At 35.3% G+C, this 16666-nt stretch overlaps 1 protein-coding gene across 1 annotated transcript; it reads right to left on the reverse strand.

The window, feature by feature from the left end:
• Nucleotides 1-10390: 10390 nt before the first annotated feature.
• On the reverse strand, nt 10391-16636 carry LOC148069863 (actin-related protein 2/3 complex subunit 4-like). Its single transcript, XM_087801037.1, has 6 exons — nt 16557-16636; nt 16021-16139; nt 12849-12960; nt 12274-12369; nt 12028-12198; nt 10391-10532 (listed from the first exon to the last, which is right to left on the reverse strand). The coding sequence occupies exons 1-6, from the start codon at nt 16557-16559 to the stop codon at nt 10527-10529; spliced, it is 507 nt and encodes a 168-aa protein (XP_087657163.1). The 5' UTR covers nt 16560-16636; the 3' UTR covers nt 10391-10526.
• Nucleotides 16637-16666: the final 30 nt, after the last annotated feature.

Below are 16666 nucleotides of genomic sequence, written 5' to 3' on the forward strand. Positions count from 1 at the left end.
TCAGTTATTTTCCTCTTTGTGATCATGACAAGTTGATATTAGTCGAATAATAACTAGTTTATGATAATGAAAGATTGATATTAGTCGAATAATAACTAGTTTATGATAATGAAAGATTGATATTAGTCGAATAATAACTAGTTTATGATAATAAAAGGTTGATATTAGTCGAATAATAACTAGTTTATGATTATATAAGGTAGATATTTGTCGAATAATAACTAGTTTATAATTAATAAAAGGTTGATATTAGTCGAATAATAACTAGTTTATGATAATAAAAGGTTGATATTAGTCGAATAATAACTAGTTTATGATAATAAAAGGTTGATATTAGTCGAATAATAACTAGTTTATGATTATAAAAGGTAGATATTTGTCGAATAATAACTAGTTTATAATTAATAAAAGGTTGATATTAGTCGAATAATAACTAGTTTATGATAATAAAAGGTTGATATTAGTCGAATAATAACTAGTTTATGATTATAAAAGGTAGATATTTGTCGAATAATAACTAGTTTATGATAATAAAAGGTTGATATTAGTCGAATAATAACTAGTTTATGATAATAAAAGGTTGATATTAGTCGAATAATAACTAGTTTATGATAATAAAAGGTAGATATTTGTCGAATAATAACTAGTTTATGATAATAAAAGGTTGATATTAGTCGAATAATAACTAGTTTATGATAATAAAAGGTTGATATTAGTCGAATAATAACTAGTTTATGATTATAAAAGGTAGATATTTGTAGAATAATAACTAGTTTATGATAATAAAAGGTTGATATTAGTCGAATAATAACTAGTTTATGATAATAAAAGGTTGATATTTGTCGAATAATAACTAGTTTATGATTATAAAAGGTAGATATTTGTTGAATAATAACTAGTTTATGATAATAAAAGGTTGATATTAGTCGAATAATAACTAGTTTATGATTATAAAAGGTAGATATTTGTCGAATAATAACTAGTTTATGATAATAAAAGGTTGATATTAGTCGAATAATAACTAGTTTATGATAATAAAAGGTTGATATTAGTCGAATAATAACTAGTTTATGATTATAAAAGGTAGATATTTGTAGAATAATAACTAGTTTATGATAATAAAAGGTTGATATTAGTCGAATAATAACTAGTTTATGATTATAAAAGGTAGATATTTGTCGAATAATAACTAGTTTATGATAAAAGGTTGATATTAGTCGAATAATAACTAGTTTATGATTATAAAAGGTAGATATTTGTAGAATAATAACTAGTTTATGATAATAAAAGGTTGATATTAGTCGAATAATAACTAGTTTATGATAATAAAAGGTTGATATTTGTCGAATAATAACTAGTTTATGATTATAAAAGGTAGATATTTGTCGAATAATAACTAGTTTATGATAATAAAAGGTTGATATTAGTCGAATAATAACTAGTTTATGATAATAAAAGGTTGATATTAGTCGAATAATAACTAGTTTATGATAATAAAAGGTTGATATTAGTCGAATAATAACTAGTTTATGATTATAAAAGGTAGATATTTGTCGAATAATAACTAGTTTATGATAAAAGGTTGATATTAGTCGAATAATAACTAGTTTATGATTATAAAAGGTAGATATTTGTCGAATAATAACTAGTTTATGATTATAAAAGGTAGATATTTGTCGAATAATAACTAGTTTATGATAATAAAAGGTTGATATTAGTCGAATAATAACTAGTTTATGATAATAAAAGGTTGATATTTGTCGAATAATAACTAGTTTATGATAATAAAAGGTAGATATTTGTCGAATAATAACTAGTTTATGATAATAAAAGGTTGATATTAGTCGAATAATAACTAGTTTATGATAATAAAAGGTTGATATTTGTCGAATAATAACTAGTTTATGATAATAAAAGGTAGATATTAGTCGAATAATAACTAGTTTATGATTATAAAAGGTAGATATTTGTCGAATAATAACTAGTTTATGATAATAAAAGGTTGATATTAGTCGAATAATAACTAGTTTATGATAATAAAAGGTTGATATTTGTCGAATAATAACTAGTTTATGATAATAAAAGGTAGATATTAGTCGAATAATAACTAGTTTATGATTATAAAAGGTAGATATTTGTCGAATAATAACTAGTTTATGATAATAAAAGGTTGATATTAGTCGAATAATAACTAGTTTATGATAATAAAAGGTTGATATTTGTCGAATAATAACTAGTTTATGATAATAAAAGGTTGATATTAGTCGAATAATAACTAGTTTATGATAATAAAAGGTTAATATTAGTCGAATAATAACTAGTTTATGATAATAAAAGGTTGATATTTGTCGAATAATAACTAGTTTATGATAATAAAAGGTTGATATTAGTCGAATAATAACTAGTTTATGATAATAAAAGGTTGATATTAGTCGAATAATAACTAGTTTATGATTATAAAAGGTAGATATTTGTCAAATAATAACTAGTTTATGATAATAAAAGGTTGATATTAGTCGAATAATAACTAGTTTATGATTATAAAAGGTAGATATTTGTCGAATAATAACTAGTTTATGATAATAAAAGGTTGATATTTGTCGAATAATAACTAGTTTATGATAATAAAAGGTTGATATTAGTCGAATAATAACTAGTTTATGATAATAAAAGGTTGATATTAGTCGAATAATAACTAGTTTATGATTATAAAAGGTAGATATTTGTCGAATAATAACTAGTTTATGATAATAAAAGGTTGATATTAGTCGAATAATAACTAGTTTATGATTATAAAAGGTAGATATTTGTCGAATAGTAACTAGTTTATGATAATAAAAGGTTGATATTTGTCGAATAATAACTAGTTTATGATAATAAAAGGTTGATATTAGTCGAATAATAACTAGTTTATGATGATAAAAGGTTGATATCAGTCGAATAATAACTAGTTTATGATTATAAAAGGTTGATATTAGTCGAATAATAACTAGTTTATGATAATAAAAGGTTGATATTTGTCGAATAATAACTAGTTTATGATTATAAAAGGTTGATATTTGTCGAATAATAACTAGTTTATGATAATAAAAGGTTGATATTTGTCGAATAATAACTAGTTTATGATAAAAGGTTGATATTTGTCAAATAATAACTAGTTTATGATAAAAGGTTGATATTTGTCGAATAATAACTAGTTTATGATTATAAAAGGTTGATATTTTTCGAATAATAACTAGTTTATGATAATAAAAGGTTGATATTAGTCGAATAATAACTAGTTTATGATTATAAAAGGTTGATATTTGTCGAATAATAACTAGTTTATGATTATAAAAGGTTGATATTTGTCGAATAATAACTAGTTTATGATAAAAGGTTGATATTTGTCGAATAATAACTACTTTATGATAATAAAAGGTTGATATTTGTCGAATAATAACTAGTTTATGATAATAAAAGGTTGATATTTGTCGAATAATAACTAGTTTATGATAATAAAAGGTTGATATTTGTCGAATAATAACTAGTTTATGATTATAAAAGGTTGATATTAGTCGAATAATAACTAGTTTATGATTATAAAAGGTTGATATTTGTCGAATAATAACTAGTTTATGATAAAAGGTTGATATTTGTCAAATAATAACTAGTTTATGATAAAAGGTTGATATTTGTCGAATAATAACTAGTTTATGATAATAAAAGGTTGATATTTGTCGAATAATAACTAGTTTATGATAATAAAAGGTTGATATTTGTCGAATAATAACTAGTTTATGATTATAAAAGGTTGATATTTGTCGAATAATAACTAGTTTATGATTATAAAAGGTTGATATTAGTCGAATAATAACTAGTTTATGATTATAAAAGGTTGATATTTGTCGAATAATAACTAGTTTATGATAATAAAAGGTTGATATTAGTCGAATAATAACTAGTTTATGATTATAAAAGGTAGATATTTGTCGAATAATAACTAGTTTATGATAATAAAAGGTTGATATTAGTCGAATAATAACTAGTTTATGATAATAAAAGGTTGATATTAGTCGAATAATAACTAGTTTATGATAATAAAAGGTTGATATTTGTCGAATAATAACTAGTTTATGATAATAAAAGGTTGATATTTGTCGAATAATAACTAGTTTATGATTATAAAAGGTTGATATTTGTCGAATAATAACTAGTTTATGATTATAAAAGGTTGATATTAGTCGAATAATAACTAGTTTATGATTATAAAAGGTTGATATTTGTCGAATAATAACTAGTTTATGATAATAAAAGGTTGATATTAGTCGAATAATAACTAGTTTATGATTATAAAAGGTAGATATTTGTCGAATAATAACTAGTTTATGATAATAAAAGGTTGATATTAGTCGAATAATAACTAGTTTATGATAATAAAAGGTTGATATTAGTCGAATAATAACTAGTTTATGATAATAAAAGGTAGATATTTGTCGAATAATAACTAGTTTATGATTATAAAAGGTAGATATTTGTCGAATAATAACTAGTTTATGATTATAAAAGGTTGATATTAGTTGAATAATAGCTAGTTTATGATAATAAAAGGTTGATATTTGTCAAATAATAACTAGTTTATGATAAAAGGTTGATATTTGTCGAATAATAACTAGTTTATGATAATAAAAGGTTGATATTTGTCGAATAATAACTAGTTTATGATAAAAGGTTGATATTAGTCGAATAATAACTAGTTTATGATAATAAAAGGTTGATATTTGTCGAATAATAACTAGTTTATGATAATAAAAGGTTTATATTTGTCGAATAATAACTAGTTTATGATAAAAGGTTGATATTTGTCGAATAATAACTAGTTTATGATAAAAGGTTGATATTTGTCGAATAATAACTAGTTTATGATAAAAGGTTGATATTTGTCGAATAATAACTAGTTTATGATAATAAAAGTTGATATTTGTCGAATAATAACTAGTTTATGATAATAAAAGGTTGATATTTGTCGAATAATAACTAGTTTATGATAAAAGGTTGATATTTGTCGAATAATAACTAGTTTATGATAATAAAAGGTTGATATTTGTCAAATAATAACTAGTTTATGATAAAAGGTTGATATTTGTCGAATAATAACTAGTTTATGATAATAAAAGGTTGATATTTGTCGAATAATAACTAGTTTATGATAAAAGGTTGATATTAGTCGAATAATAACTAGTTTATGATAATAAAAGGTTGATATTTGTCGAATATTAACTAGTTTATGATAATAAAAGGTTGATATTTGTCAAATAATAACTAGTTTATGATAAAAGGTTGATATTTGTCGAATAATAACTAGTTTATGATAATAAAAGGTTTATATTTGTCGAATAATAACTAGTTTATGATAAAAGGTTGATATTAGTCGAATAATAACTAGTTTATGATAATAAAAGGTTGATATTTGTCGAATAATAACTAGTTAATGATTATAAAAGGTTGATATTTGTCGAATAATAACTAGTTTATGATAATAAAAGGTTGATATTTGTCGAATAATAACTAGTTTATGATAATAAAAGGTTGACATTTGTCGAATAATAACCAGTTTATGATAATAAAAGGTTGACATTTGTCGAATAATAACTAGTTTATGATAATAAAAGGTTGACATTTGTCGAATAATAACCAGTTTATGATAATAAAAGGTTGATATCTGTAAAATAACTTTATCAACACAACCCTCACTGAGACACAAACATTAACGAGCAGCTCATCAATCAAGTGTCAAACACTGGAGTGGGATCAACACAGGATCTAATCTGTGTCTCTTTCCAGAACGTCACCATCCACCGCAGCGCTCTGGACGCCCTGCAGACCGTCCCCCCTCACTGCTAATCCCCCCAACATTTGCACGACTAGTCTGGTCTGTTTGAAAGTGCCTCGTCTTCTCGTGTCTCTCGTGAAGTTCTTCCTCCTCTGGGTTCTCCAGCGTTCCTACAGTTAGGATTATGAAGAAGATTCTTTGGTGTTTGACAATCCGCACTTGAACCAAATGTGTTCGATCGATAAAGTTTTAAATGTTGTGTTCAATGTGCAATAGAAAGGTTGAAAAACCTCCGCAGTCCAGTGAAGCTACTACATTATTTCAGGGTGAAACGTTGTGTAACAGATCCGTGACTTTATATCTATATTTAAAACCACTTGTAGAAATGACAGTGTGTTGTGATTCAAATTCAATAAAATAAAGACGTTATTTTTTTTACACACAATTGTTTGTGTCACTTCGTGTCTAAAGTTGTGTTGATGTTTGTGTAGTGACATAAAGGGTCATCAGTGTAGACACTCGTGGGAAGGAGACAGAGGGAATTCTGGGACTTTTTATCTAAACTGCTGCGCCTGCGACCTTGACATGTGATGGACAGAATTGATTTCATTTCATCTTTTTTAGAATTTTTTTTAATTCCAACCATTAACTTCTTCTTGCGTCTTCATCATCTTCCTCTTATTATGAACAATAAAGTAACTGTTTAATCCAGTTATACATATTTTAATCAACATATATTCTGCTTTTTTAATCCAGGAATCATCTCAATTGTATTTTTTTAAACCTGTATTACATTTTGTTTTGACGACTGATGTTCCTTCAACGTTAAAATATTCTTGTAAATGTTTAAATCATGAGACCTCGTATGTATTTACATCACAAACCAGATGAATTCATCTTTACAAATTAAGATTTCAGATTAAAAAACAAGATCCGACTTCTTGTCAGCATAAGACTGACTCAAGATCCCTGGTCTGGTTTCTCTGCAACAACATGGTTCGTAAGTTCTACTTCATATTGGTGCTCTGCCCTCTAACCGCTTCGCTATTGGTTTATCCTCGAGGCACCGCCTCGTCTCTGAGAAAGCTTATGAACTCGCCACCCAGCTGGGTGCAGTCAGGACAGCCAGCAGAGCTTGAGAATGTACTGGATGCGGTGAGTGATGCGGTGCCGATGTACGCGTCATCTGTTCTGAACTCACATCAGCTCTGGGTAAATTCTCCAGCACATCCCTCCACATATCGGGTTTCGTCAGCTCCAGTGACACTAAGGAGTGCTCGGGGAGCTGGGGAGACTTCCAGGTGGAAGAGGGTACATGCAGGACGCATCTGAGGTTTCTTGCGCGTTTCTCCCACAGAGCCGGATTTTATGTACGAGAGTGGGGGTTCTAGTGAATCCAGCTTGAGTACATGCTGTTGGTTCAGGAGATGGAGATGCGACTCTTGTGATGCCCTTTCGTCAACGGCCCACCCTGTGACAATGGCGGGGGAGGGCCGGAGGACAACCCAAAGTTCGTCAGGGCTGCGGTTCTGACGGAACATATTCGGCTTGGAGTTGCCTGGTTTTACTTCATTCCAGATTGCAGAGAGAAGTAATCAGGCGAGGCTATGCGCTCCAGTTAACCGTCAAGCCTGCGTTTGTCTGTGGACACGAGTGGCGGAACAGGGAGTGGGTCAGCTATTTGAACAGGTTTATGGCCACCCGCCCGTTTCGTAGATGTAAGTCCAGGAGATTGGATGACATCTATCGACCTGACCGACGCGTACTTTCACATTCTGATAGTCGAGAGACATCAGAAGTACTTGCGTCTCGCCCTCGAGGATCGAGTGTGTCAATACACTCAGCTCCCGTTCGGCTACTCTCTGGCACCCAGGACCTTCACCAAGTGTGTGGAGGCAGCACTGGAACCAATGAGAGCAAATGGGTGAGGATCTGACCTATTTGGCGACATGTTGAGCCAAATTGCCAACCTGGGGTTCATGGTGAACCTCAGCAAGAGCGCTCTGACTCCAGTCCAGCAGTTAGTTTACCTGGGGGTACTGCTGAACAGGGAGGAAGGATATGCGTGCCTCCCGGACACGAGTATCCAGCCCATTCTCCAACTGACAACACAGTTGCTGGAAGCTCGCCGTCATGTAAAAAGAAGAAAGAAGGACGGCAGCAGGCGCTGATATGTTCCTCCTGGGGCTCATGGCAGCAGCTTACACAGCAGTGCGGCTGGGCTTGCTGCATATGAGGGATCTCCAGAGATGGTTTGGTCGTCTCAAGCTAGACCCTGAGCGGGACCGAGGTCGAAAAGTGAGCCTCCAGCTTTGGTTTTGCAGGACATCAAGTTTTTTGGAACCCTCTAACCAACCTCAGAAGGAGAGTTCCATTAGGTAGCGTCCTTCATTACACTTGGGTGTTCACAGACGCATCCCTAACAGGTTGGGGAGGCACCTCGGGTCAGACCTACGCCAGCAGTGTCTGGAACAGACCGGTGTACTTCAACTGGCTAGTGTTGAAAGCAATTCACAACGTCCTGCTTCACCTCTCTCTCCCCAACTGTCATAGTCCCACATCCTACTGCTATCGGACAGCTCCACCGCCATGGCGTACGTGAATCGCCAGGGTCCAGTCAAAAGTGTGGCTCTTGCATAGAACAAGCTGAGCGGGACTCTGGCCCCCCGTCTACACGTAGGCTTATGCCTCCAAATGAGGGATGTTCTCTCACTGGAATGCAGACAGGTCCCTGGACCACAGCTCCTGATTGGTCTCTGCTGTCCTGTTATTTTCCTGCAGCATTGCTGGATAACAGACGGACTGTGGCGACACTGAGTTTTCACATCAGCCATAGCAACAAGGCATGTCTGGTGCTTCGGCGCGTACCTACCCTCTAGTGGTGCTTTTCTTACCGGGGCCTACAGGCTTGGACCTCCTGTGAGGCCTTCCAGCCCTCGGCAGGATCTCCAGCTGGTGCTGGATTCTCTCGCAGACCTGAAATTTGAGCCTCTTGACCAAGTCCCATTGGACATTTTGTTTGAGGCTCGCTCCTTCTGGTACAGACTTCCACGAAGAAAGCGAGCGAGCCTTGTGCTCTCTCCATTAGTCCGGTTGACAACACAGTTGCTGGAAGCTTGACGTCATGTGATGTCAGCAGGCGAATCAGGGGCACAGTTCACCCGTGGTGTGGCAGCCTCAGTGGCTCTTTCACGGGGTGTTGTCTTGGGAGCCTCTTGTGCGTCCACCTCAGCCTTCGCTAGAGCCTCGACATGGCGACAGGATCAGTAGCTCATACTGTTTTTTAAGCAATTCCATTCCCCAGAGGCCCGCGGCCCCAATGGATTTGGATACACGGCCAGCGGGGCCCTAGAGATGCTGCTGTCAGGAGCGGCGTCTATCTGGGGGTACATTGATCCCGTCGGGCTTCGCCTTGGGTTTAAACTTATAGCGAAGCGGTTAGAGGGCGGAGCACCAATATGAAGTAGAACCCCTGAGTTATCTTCATAATCTCAGGTTCTACGAATTGGTTCGAAGCCCTCTAACCTCGTCACCCAGCAGCCGCCGTTCTCGCTGAGTTTTCAGTTGGTGGGTGTTTCCCTTTGCCTTTATAGGAAGTGGCCTGCCCCCTGCTGGGTGGGGAGTTCATCTAGCTTTCTCAGAGACGAGGCGGGGCCTCGAGGATAAACCAATAGCGAAGCGGTGTTTTTGTTTTACAAATTATCGCTAGTTTAAAGACTTGCTTTATTAGTAAACTTTACTCGGGTGTAAATGTTTATATTTTAAATACAGTTATAAATGATCAGGGGCTTATTTGAAACGTCTCAAAATTAGTTTAACGAGAATAAAAGTGTAAATGAGTAACTTAGAGTATTGATGATGAAAATGATGATAATAATTCCTTTCATTTTCTTTCTCAAAAGCATAAAATAGTGGATTAAAATATTAATCATAAAATGATCGATGTTGTCTCAATAAATACAGATCATCAATTTGGTGAATGAACTACGACTGGTGCGACCTACGAAGTTTTTAACGCTTCAGTATTGATGTGGACTTTGACGTAAAAAGTGTCTCAGAACGTTTTTTTGTGCGTAAAACATCTCAGAACACAAGACCCTTTATTACCAAAATAAAACCACTTTTTGACAATAATTAAAGCAAAATAAATATTATGAATTATTATTCTTTCGCTGCAGTTCAATAATGAATTAAATAAAGACCTGTCAGTTGTAGGGGGCGCTCTTGCTTTCAAAAAGATGAATAGATCGAAGTTTAAAAGAAAGGGCGCCATCTAGTGGAAGATATCTTTCTTCCAGAACAAAAGTCCACAAACATGTAAAAACCACTTTTTTTATTTCCTGTTCATTTCAAGAAATGTTTGGCATCTTTCATGGGGGGTTATTTGTGTAACTTTTGGTGTTGACAACAGTGACAGACGCACACTCGTACAAAAATGCTGTTACTCGCGACAGATCGGTCTCAAGACGCCCGTCGTCATGGCGACCAGCCTCGTTAATACTCTAAGGACCCGCCTCGACCAGGCTTGTCATACGAGGCAGAAATATCTGGTGAATCATCCGTTATATACATCCGTGCTCGCCACGGCAGAAATACTTGAGACGTCGTCGCCCCTGGTTGGTCACGTTCTCCACTTCTTTTCTCTGATTGGCTGTTAACTCTCGCGGTCCTCCAGTCCTGATTGGCCACGACAACGTTTTGCTTCCTGAGGTCTTCAGAACTGAGAGGAAGAGAAGATCATTTTAAATGTACTAGTTATTAAAGTACAGGCAGTAAAATAGATTTCAGACTCGTGTTAAGTCGTATTTTTTATGTGTTCTTTTTTCTACGATACTTTATCAACATCACTGTATTTTTTTAGAATTCAAATATTAACGGCATTTGTACATTTTAGTGTTCCAATTAAACTTCCAGCCTCTAGATGGCAGCAGTCATTACATCCTCCACAGCTAAAACTACGAATTACATCCTGCAAGATCCTGGAGATGACTGAGGATGAGAGGATACAGTAAGTCCAGCAGCTTTTAAAGCTGATGTTTGAAAACAAATATGTAAATTCTACAACACCAGAGTCAAGTAATCGACAATACTACACATATATACTTGTTACTACACTATCACAACACCAGATTCAAGTACTGGACAATACTACACATATATACTTGTTACTACACTATCACAACACCAGAGTCAAGTACTGGACAATACTACACATATATACTTGTTACTACACTATCACAACACTAGAGTCAAGTACTGGACAATACTACACATATATTCTTGTTACTACACTATCACAACACCAGAGTCAAGTACTGGACAATACTACACATATATACTTGTTACTACACTATCACAACACCAGAGTCAAGTACTGGACAATACTACACATATATACTTGTTACTACACTATCACAACACCAGAGTCAAGTACTGGACAATACTACACCTATATACTTGTTACTATATTATATATTAATATATATCATATTGTTGATCCTGTAATCGTTACACATGATATCACATGATTCTTGAGAAATGTGCGACACAATCCATTTCAAAGCCTCTTCTTCTCTGAACAGCAGGAAACATGTTTACGACACGAACACAAATGAATGTTCGTGAAAACTTGTTGCACCACAAACACGTGTTTAGAGTAGAAACAACCTGCTGCAGGCGTTGATTCCATGAGCGGATGAAAGATGATTGTATTTGATAGTTGCTTTCTCCAGGTTCATGGATGGATTAATCAAAGCTTGTTGAATAAGTTTGTATCGTTGAGAATCTGATGAATCTTAAGAAGCGACATATAGTGATATATATAGTGATGTATATCGTGATAGTGTAGGAACTGCTTTCATTCGTTTTCAAACTTAAATATGTCCAAACATCAGCTTTAAAAACTGCTGGACTCACTGTATCCTCTCGTCCTCAGTCATCGCAGGGATATCCCAGGATTTGATTCTACCTTTATCTGCAGGAAAGAGTGACTGCTGCCATCTAGTGGCAGGACGTTTTACTGCAACTAAAAGAGGAAGAAACGCTTCCTGAGAAAAACTGATGACTTTGCTTCGTGTCATTTGTAGCTGCAGACCAGAGGTCCTGAGGAGGCGTGTCTTAGATCTACGAACTGTACATCACTGACGCAGTGAAAGAAGAACCGAGACGTTCCTCACAGAAACAGAGAAGCTCTGACTTCCGTGTGAGGTTCTTACATTCCTGAGGAACTCCTCGGCCACGATGCGAGCTCTGGCGTTGACGGACAGCTTCATCTCGCTGATCTCTTTGTCGATCTCCTCCATGAAGTGAATGACAAAGTCCACCAGCTTGTGTTTGTACATCTGCTCTGTGTGGAAGTTGGTGATCAGGAAGCTGATGTCGTATCCCTGCATCAGAGACACACACACAGGTGAGTCATGCACACACACACACCAGGTGACCTCTGTGGTTCCTTCACTCACCTCCACTGGCTTCCTCCTCAGGATGAAGAAGTTCTCGGCTCTCATCATCATGAAGCGCATGAACTTGTGACACAAGATCTTCTCGATCTCGTCAGCCTGAGCACAAGTAAAACTCAAGTAAAACATCCACACGTAGAAGATCTTTGTCTCACATCAACATCCACACGTAGAAGATCTTCGTCTCATTTAAACATCCACATATAGAAGATCTTCACTCACCATCAACATCCACACGTAGAAGATCTTCTTCTCACATCTACATATAGAAGATCTTCGTCTCATTTAAACATCCACATATAGAAGATCTTCACTCACCATCAATATCCACACGTAGAAGATCTTCGTCTCACATCAACATCCACACGTAGAAGATCTTCGTCTCATTTAAACATCCACATATAGAAGATCTTCACTCACCATCAACATCCACACGTAGAAGATCTTCTTCTCACATCTACATATAGAAGATCTTCGTCTCATTTAAACATCCACATATAGAAGATCTTCACTCACCATCAACATCCACACGTAGAAGATCTTCTTCTCACATCCACATATAGAAGATCTTCGCTCACCTGCTTCACAGCGATGCTGACTCGGACAGAGTTGATGGAACCCTCGATCAGAACCTTCTCCTTGTCATTGCGGCTGATGACCACGGGCTGAAGAAGCAACTCTTTGCTGCTCCTGAGAACACAAACACGTGGACGTCATGTCGTCTGCTGACACACGACCTTCTCTGGATCTTCAGCAGCTTCTTGTACAAAGTTTCTATGGATCCACGGGTTGATAGTATTAGATGATAAACATCTGATCATGATGTTCATCATGTTCTCAACTGTCTGTTACTCAAAGAAATGATCTAATACCGTGAGATAAAGTGTAATAACGTGTGACGAGAACATAGAATTGTAAAAATAATGAACCAGATCACTATCTTCTGGTGCTAATGTGACATTATTTAAATATATGATTATTAAAGACTATGTGAACAAATGAGTTGCAATGATCCACCTTTTCCAAGAGATCTCAAGCTACTTGTAATGAAACAATTTAGTTTCTCAGTTCTAAAGAATGAGATTGTGTTACAAACATCACTTAATATTCTTTTTCATTGTATTCATTTCTTCTGTTTGCTCCAATTGATCCGTTTGGACTTTTTTGTTCTGTCGGCTGCTGTGACTGGAATCTTCATCTATCTTTTTGTCACTGGTTTTTAACGTAATGTATTTTTACTACCGTGCCTTTTTAATACATCGTGGAATCCATTCTGAGCCGCTCTAGTAGAAGAACTCACATTTCTCCTTCAAACTCTTCACTGGCTGTCAGTTTCTTTCAGGATCATTTTAAAATTCTGGTTCTTACTTTCAGATCTATTCATGGTCAGACCTTCATGGTCTGATCCAGACTTACACCCCAGCTCGGGCTCTGAGGTCTGTGGATCAGAATCTACTGTTGGTTCCTGAACTTCAGGACCAGAGGAGAGAAATCCTTCCAGACTGTTGCTCCTAAGCTTTGGAACCATCTCTGTGTTTGATGATCTACTGACTCCTTCAAAAAACATCTGTGTTTGATGATCTACTGACTCTTTCAAGAAACATCTGTGTTTGATGATCTACTGACTCCTTCAAGAAACATGTGTGTTTGATGATCTACTGACTCCTTCAAGAAACATCTGTGTTTGATGATCTACTGACTCCTTCAAGAAACATCTGTGTTTGATGATCTACTGACTCTTTCAAGAAACATCTGTGTTTGATGATCTACTGACTCCTTCAAGAAACATGTGTGTTTGATGATCTACTGACTCCTTCAAGAAACATCTGTGTTTGATGATCTACTGACTCCTTCAAGAAACATCTGTGTTTGATGATCTACTGACTCTTTCAAGAAACATCTGTGTTTGATGATCTACTGACTCCTTCAAGAAACATCTGTGTTTGATGATCTACTGACTCCTTCAAGAAACATCTGTGTTTGATGATCTACTGACTCCTTCAAGAAACATCTGTGTTTGATGATCTACTGACTCCTTCAAGAAACATCTGTGTTTGATGATCTACTGACTCCTTCAAGAAACATCTGTGTTTGATGATCTACTGACTCCTTCAAGAAACATCTGTGTTTGATGATCTACTGACTCCTTCAAGAAACATCTGTGTTTGATGATCTACTGACTCCTTCAAGAAACATCTGTGTTTGATGATCTAATGACTCCTTCAAGAAACATCTGTGTTTGATGATCTACTGACTCCTTCAAGAAACATCTGTGTTTGTATCTATATTGTCTTTTAAAGTATGTATTTTAACTGTGTATTGTTTTGATTGTTCAAGAGCTTTGTGGCCCTGGTCTAGAAAGATCTTTACTAGTGACTATTACTTACTTACTATATTTTATTATAATATTATATTTCATCATACAGGGCCATTTTAATACCTCGTAGAATCAATCATCGTTTTTATTTAAAAAAAATAATGTTCAATGCGGTTATTAAATGCAGTTTTTTTTTAATGAATCCTGTTTGTTTTTAATTCTGCTCTTATAAATGTAAAGCACTTATGATATAAATAAGTATTATTATTATCTGATACTAAAGTAGTTCAAGGGTAGATGTTAAAACATGAGAAGATACATTTAGATAAGATGCAAACATAAAATTAAACCCTTGAATATCTAAATGTTGTTTTGCAAGAATGATAAGCTCCTGGATCGTGTCCACGCTCGTGTCTCTCGTTCCATCACGAGTCCAGACTCGTCAAACATCTGCTGAGAGGAGCAAAGAGAGGAACATACCTGACATCTGCTGAGAGTAAGTAAGTAAGTTATTTGTATTTATATAGCGCTTTTCCAGACCAAGGTCACAAGGCGCTTAAACAATCAAAATAATATTCAATAAAGTATATACTTTGAAGGTCAAGATAAAACTGATAACACAACAGGAGTTCCAGAAAATCAAGGAAAAGCCTGAACAAATTAAAAAGTCTTAAGATGTTTCTTGAAGGAGTCAGTAGATCATCAAACACAGATGTTTCTTGAAGGAGTCAGTAGATCATCAAACACAGATGTTTCTTGAAGGAGTCAGTAGATCATCAAACACACATGTTTCTTGAAGGAGTCAGTAGATCATCAAACACAGAGATGGTTCCAAAGCTTAGGAGCAACAGTCTGGAAGGATTTCTCTCCTCTGGTCCTGAAGTTCAGGAACAATCAGTAGATTCTGATCCACAGACCTCAGAGCCCGAGCTGGGGTGTAAGTCTGGATCAGATCACTGATGGAAAGTCTGACCATGAATAGATATGAAAGTAAGAACCAGAATTTTAAAATGATCCTGAAAGAAACTTGAAGCCAGTGAAGAGTTTTAAGGACCGGAGAGATGTGAGTTCTTCTACTGGAGCGGGTTAGAATTCTCGCTGCAGAGTTTTGAATCAACTGCAGGCGAGACACATCCTTCTTGTTAAGACATGAAAATAAACTGTTGCAATAGTCCAAGCGAGAAGATACAAACGCATGAAGATCCAGATCATGTTGTGACAACATTTTCCTAAGTTTAGAGGAGCAGAGAAGGAACATGCCTGACATCTGCTGAGAGGAACATGCCTGACATCTGCTGAGAGGAACATGCCTGACATCTGCTGAGAGGAACATACCTAACATCTGCTGAGAGGAACATACCTAACATCTGCTGAGAGGAACATACCTAACATCTGCTGAGAGGAACATACCTAACATCTGCTGAGGAACATACCTGACTTCCACCTCCGGCTTGTTATGTCTCTCCACCACCTGAGAGGAGAAGTTCTCCAGACACAAGGCCGCCTGCAGGGTCGCTCTCACGGCGTTCAGGTACGGACGCAGAGTCGCTGTCTGAGGGAGCAGAGAAGTTCTCAGGTGGACATGAAGGAACAACAAGTCCTCAGGAGACACTTGGACAAACACACGCGACCATTTTCACGTCATTTCCAGTGTAAGAAACATACAGTAATAAAATGAAGCATCACTGCTGTGCGTGTTTCTACAACAAAACTCGTCTAGAAACATCATATATAGAATAAACAGTTGTATTTTACAGACACAACAATTTCATGTTAAAAATAATTAAACGGAGAGAGAAGAAGGAAGAGAAACAAACGAGGTCGAATATGTTTCATTTTACTGACAAAACACGTCCAGGAGAAACTAAACAGCTCAAGAAAGACACAGTTCTTACGTCTATAAACCCGAATGATTCATTTACGAACGTGAATTTAAGGGTAAATCGTAGATTCTGAGCAGGGAACTCACCATTTTTGCGCTGCTAAAGACGGAAGTGTCACAGCCACGCCTGGTCTTCCTCTTCCGCAAATCCTGCGCCGTCTGCGAAAGAGAGGGCGCGCTTGTTTTTACTCAAAATA

This window comes from Callionymus lyra, chromosome 10, assembly GCF_982586985.1.
Source record: "Callionymus lyra chromosome 10, fCalLyr1.hap1.1, whole genome shotgun sequence".
Classification (NCBI taxonomy): domain Eukaryota; kingdom Metazoa; phylum Chordata; class Actinopteri; order Syngnathiformes; family Callionymidae; genus Callionymus; species Callionymus lyra.

What these genes read in the sequence shown, in the direction of transcription:
- LOC148069863 (XM_087801037.1), bottom strand. An exon ending in AAGCCGGAGGTGGAAGTCAG is followed by an intron (nt 12,961 to 16,020) that starts GTATGTTCCTCA and finishes TTGTGTTCTCAG; the next exon opens with GAGCAGCAAAGAGTTGCTTC. An exon ending in TGAGGAGGAAGCCAGTGGAG is followed by an intron (nt 12,199 to 12,273) that starts GTGAGTGAAGGA and finishes TCTCTGATGCAG; the next exon opens with GGATACGACATCAGCTTCCT.